This window comes from Amblyraja radiata, chromosome 30 (genome assembly GCF_010909765.2).
Source record: "Amblyraja radiata isolate CabotCenter1 chromosome 30, sAmbRad1.1.pri, whole genome shotgun sequence".
Classification (NCBI taxonomy): domain Eukaryota; kingdom Metazoa; phylum Chordata; class Chondrichthyes; order Rajiformes; family Rajidae; genus Amblyraja; species Amblyraja radiata.
The window spans coordinates 2983685-2987346 of NC_045985.1; the positions used below are offsets into that span (position 1 = coordinate 2983685).

The following is a 3662-nucleotide window of genomic DNA, read 5'->3' on the forward strand; positions in this document are numbered from 1 at the left end:
AAGATGTCAACAAACTAGAGAGAGTACAGAGATTTACTAGAATGTTGCCTGGGTTTCAGCACCTAAGTTACAGAGAAAGGTTGAACAAGATAGGTCTTTATTCTTTGGAGCGCAGAAGGTTAAGGGGGGACTTGATAGAGGTCTTTAAAATGATGAGAGGGATAGACAGAGTTGCCATGGATAAGCTTTTTCCATTGAGAGTAGGGAAGATTCAAACAAGAGGACATGATTTGAGAATTGAGGGACAAAAGTTTAGGGGTAACATGAGGGGGAACTTCTTTACTCAGAGTGGTAGCTGTGTGGAATGAGCTTCCAGTGGACGTGGTGGAGGCAGGTTCCATTTTATCATTTAAAAATAAATTGAATAGGTATATGGATGGGAAAGGAATGGAGGGTTATGGTCTGAGTGCAGGTAGATGGGACTAGGTGAGAGTAAGTGTTCGGCACGGACTAGAAGGGCCGAGATGGCCTGTTTCCGTGCTGTAATTGTTATATGGCTAATTGGCTTGGTAAATGTAAAAATTGTCCCTAGTGTGTGTAGGATAGTGTTAGTGTGCGGGGATCGCTGGTCGGCACGGACCCGGTGGGCCGAAGGGCCTGTTTCCACGTTGTATCTCTAAACTAAGCTGAACTAAACAACACAGATTACAATCAAGCCGTCCACAATGTACAGATACAGGATAAAAGGAATAACATTTTTTAGTGCAAGATAAAGACTAGTTAAGTGCAATTAAAGATGGACCCAGGTCTCTAAAGAAGTAGATGGGAGGTCAGGACCACTCTCTAGTTGGTGAGAGGACGGTTCAGTTGCCTGATAACAGCCGGGAAGAAACTGTCCCTGAATCTGGAGGTGTGCGTTTTCACATTTCTGTACCTCTTGCCTGATGGGAGAAGGGAGAAGAGGGAGTGACCGGGGGTGAGACTGGTCCTTGATGATGCTGCTGGCCTTGCCGAGGCAGCGTGAGGTGTAGATGGAGTCGATGGAAGGGAGGTTGGTTTGTGTGTGTGATGGTCTGGGCTGCTGGCCTTGCCGAGGCAGCGTGAGGTGTAGATGGAGTCGATTGAAGGGAGGTTGGTTCGTGTGCGTGACGGTCTGGGCTGCCTCCACAACTCTGCAATTTCTTGCGATCGTGGACAGAGCTGTTCCCAAAACCGTGCTGTGATGAATCCCGGATAAAATGCTTTCCACGGGGCATGCGTAGAAGTTGGGGAGAGTTGTTGGGGACATGCTGAACCTCCTAAGCCTTCTTCAGGAAGTAGAGGCGTTGGTTTGCTTTCTTGGTCGTTGCTGCGATGTGGCAGGTCTGGGACGAGTTGCTGGTGATATTAACTTGTAAGACGACACTCGATGCCAGGGCAACTAGGACTCATGCAGCCTAGACATGGACAACTGGACAATGAACTCGGACTCGTGCAACATGGACATGGACAATGAACTCGGACTCATGCAACATGGACAACATGGACAACTGGACAATGAACTCGGACTCATGCAACATGGACAACTGGACAAATCGTCAGTGCGTTCCCTGAAGCAGATACGTTGAAGAAGGGGAGGAGCCCCCCCTTGAACGTACAATCGCTGAAGGAGTGGAGGTGAGAGCCAGTGCTGTCATCACAGAACAGGACCTTGCCCTCGCCATAGTCAACATATACGCCGATCATCTGGATCTTCTCCTGGGTGGCTGGGTGGATGGAGATCCGCTTGGAATTGGCGTCGTTGACCCTGAACACCTTCTGGTGGCACCCGATGGACCAGACCCCTCCCTCGGGTCTCAGCGTGGTCCTGGCCCTCTTCTCCGCATCGTTGGAGGCAACTCCCAGGTCCCATTCAGAGTTGCTGCCCACCTCCACCACCCAGTAGCACCGGCCAGAGGTGATCCCTTCCTCATCTCTGAGAGGTGGCTTCCCCATCACTGAGAGAATGGGCTCCAACACCCCTCTGTCTCCAGAAGTGATCGCCCGCCCCTTAACACAGCGCACCGTGACCAGGTCAGGTGATACCTGGAGCATCGGGTGGGCAGTGTTGGGGTCCAGGGTCACAGCAACTGAAAGAATCAACAGAGGTGGCGTTCAGGTTAAGGACATAGAAACAGAGGCAGTAGGTGCAGGAGGAGGCTGGGACTATCACAACATTTCCAAGTCATTAGACAGGTACATGATTAGGACAAGTTTAGATGGATCTGGACTAAACATGGGCAGGTCCTACTTAGTGTAGGTGGGGCATGTGGGCAGGTGGGACTAGTGTAGAGGGAGTGCAGCGTAGGTTCACCAGGTTAATTCCCGGGATGGCGGGACTGTCATATGCTGATAGAATGGAGCGGCTGGGCTTAGAAGGATGAGAGGGTATCTTATTGAAACATACAAGATTATTAAAGGTTTGCACATATGAGAGGCAGGAAACATATTCCCGATGTTGGGGGAGTCCAGAACCAGGGGCCACACAGTTTAAGAATAAGGGGTTGGCCATTTAGAACGGAGACTGGGAAACACTTTTTCACCCAGAGATTTGTGAGTCTGTGGAATTCTCTGCCTCAGAGGGTGGTGGAGGCCGGTTTTCTGGTTACTTTCAAGAGAGAGCTAGATAGGGCTCTTAAAGATAGCGGAGTCAGGGGATATGGGGAGAAGGCAGGAACGGGGTACTGATTGGGGATTGAATGGCGGTGCTAGTTCGAAGGGCTGAATGGCCTACTCCTGCACCTATTGTCTATTGACATGTGGGTCAGTGTGGGCAGGTAGTACTTAGTGGAGGTGGGGCATGTGGATCAGTGTGGGCAGGTGGGACTAGCGTAGAATGGACATGTGGGTCAGCATGGGCAAGTTGGACCGAAGGGCCTGTTTCTGTGCTGTCTGACTCTATGAAAGTCACTAAAACAGTTGAGCAGAAACTCGATGAGCAGAAGATCTTACCAGCATCGTTTCTGATTCTGTCCATGCCTGAAAATGCAAGGAAGAAGGGTTCATGTTAATGAATTCAATGTGATTACAATCTGTAAACACCTGTAGGCAGGTATGCCGTGTCTTTGACCATGAGGTCTAACAGCACGAATCCTGAAACTTACCAGCTGTGGGGAGAATCCGAATCCTTCCTGAAACACAAGAGACTAATTATTAGAGGGTTGTCACAAAAAGCTGGAGTAACTCAGCGGGTCAGGCAGCATCTGTGGAGAACGTGGATAGGTCACGTTTCACAGAGTGCTGGAGTAACTCAGCGGGTCAGGCAGCATCTGTGGAGAACATGGATAGGTGACGTTTCACAGAGTGCTGGAGTAACTCAGCGGATCAGCCCTTGATGGTAAGTCCGCAGTGGGAGCGATCCCAGGCAAGGGACCGCTCCGATGTTAAGTCCGCGCCCCGCGGTGGGGCTCACGACAGCCCGAGGAGGCTTCCTGCTCCAGCGACGGTAGGCCGCAGAGCTCGGAGAATGTGATCCGAAAAATTGATCACATCTCGGGGAAATAGAAAATGGTTGTGTAAATTCAAAACATAATTCCCCCAAGTTTGTATAGTTTGGAGTCTATTTGGAGTTTGGAGAGTTTCATAGCCTGATGGATGTATGGTCGATGCAGTTTTCATACTCCTGTACCTTCTTCCCGATGTTAGCAGCGAGATGAGAGCGTGGCCAGGGTGGTGTGGGTCTCTGATGATGCCGGCTGCCTTTA

General features: G+C 50.3%; 1 protein-coding gene across 1 annotated transcript; it reads right to left on the minus strand.

Annotated features, from left to right (window-relative positions):
* Nucleotides 1-1205: 1205 nt before the first annotated feature.
* On the minus strand, nucleotides 1206-3102 carry LOC116989806 (butyrophilin subfamily 3 member A1-like). The gene is made up of 4 exons (XM_033047390.1): nucleotides 3063-3102; nucleotides 2911-2937; nucleotides 1462-2048; nucleotides 1206-1390 (listed from the first exon to the last, which is right to left on the minus strand). Exons 2-3 carry the CDS (start codon nucleotides 2933-2935, stop codon nucleotides 1489-1491), a joined length of 585 nt encoding a protein of 194 aa, XP_032903281.1. The 5' UTR covers nucleotides 2936-2937; nucleotides 3063-3102; the 3' UTR covers nucleotides 1206-1390; nucleotides 1462-1488.
* Between the last annotated feature and the right edge of the window lie 560 nt (nucleotides 3103-3662).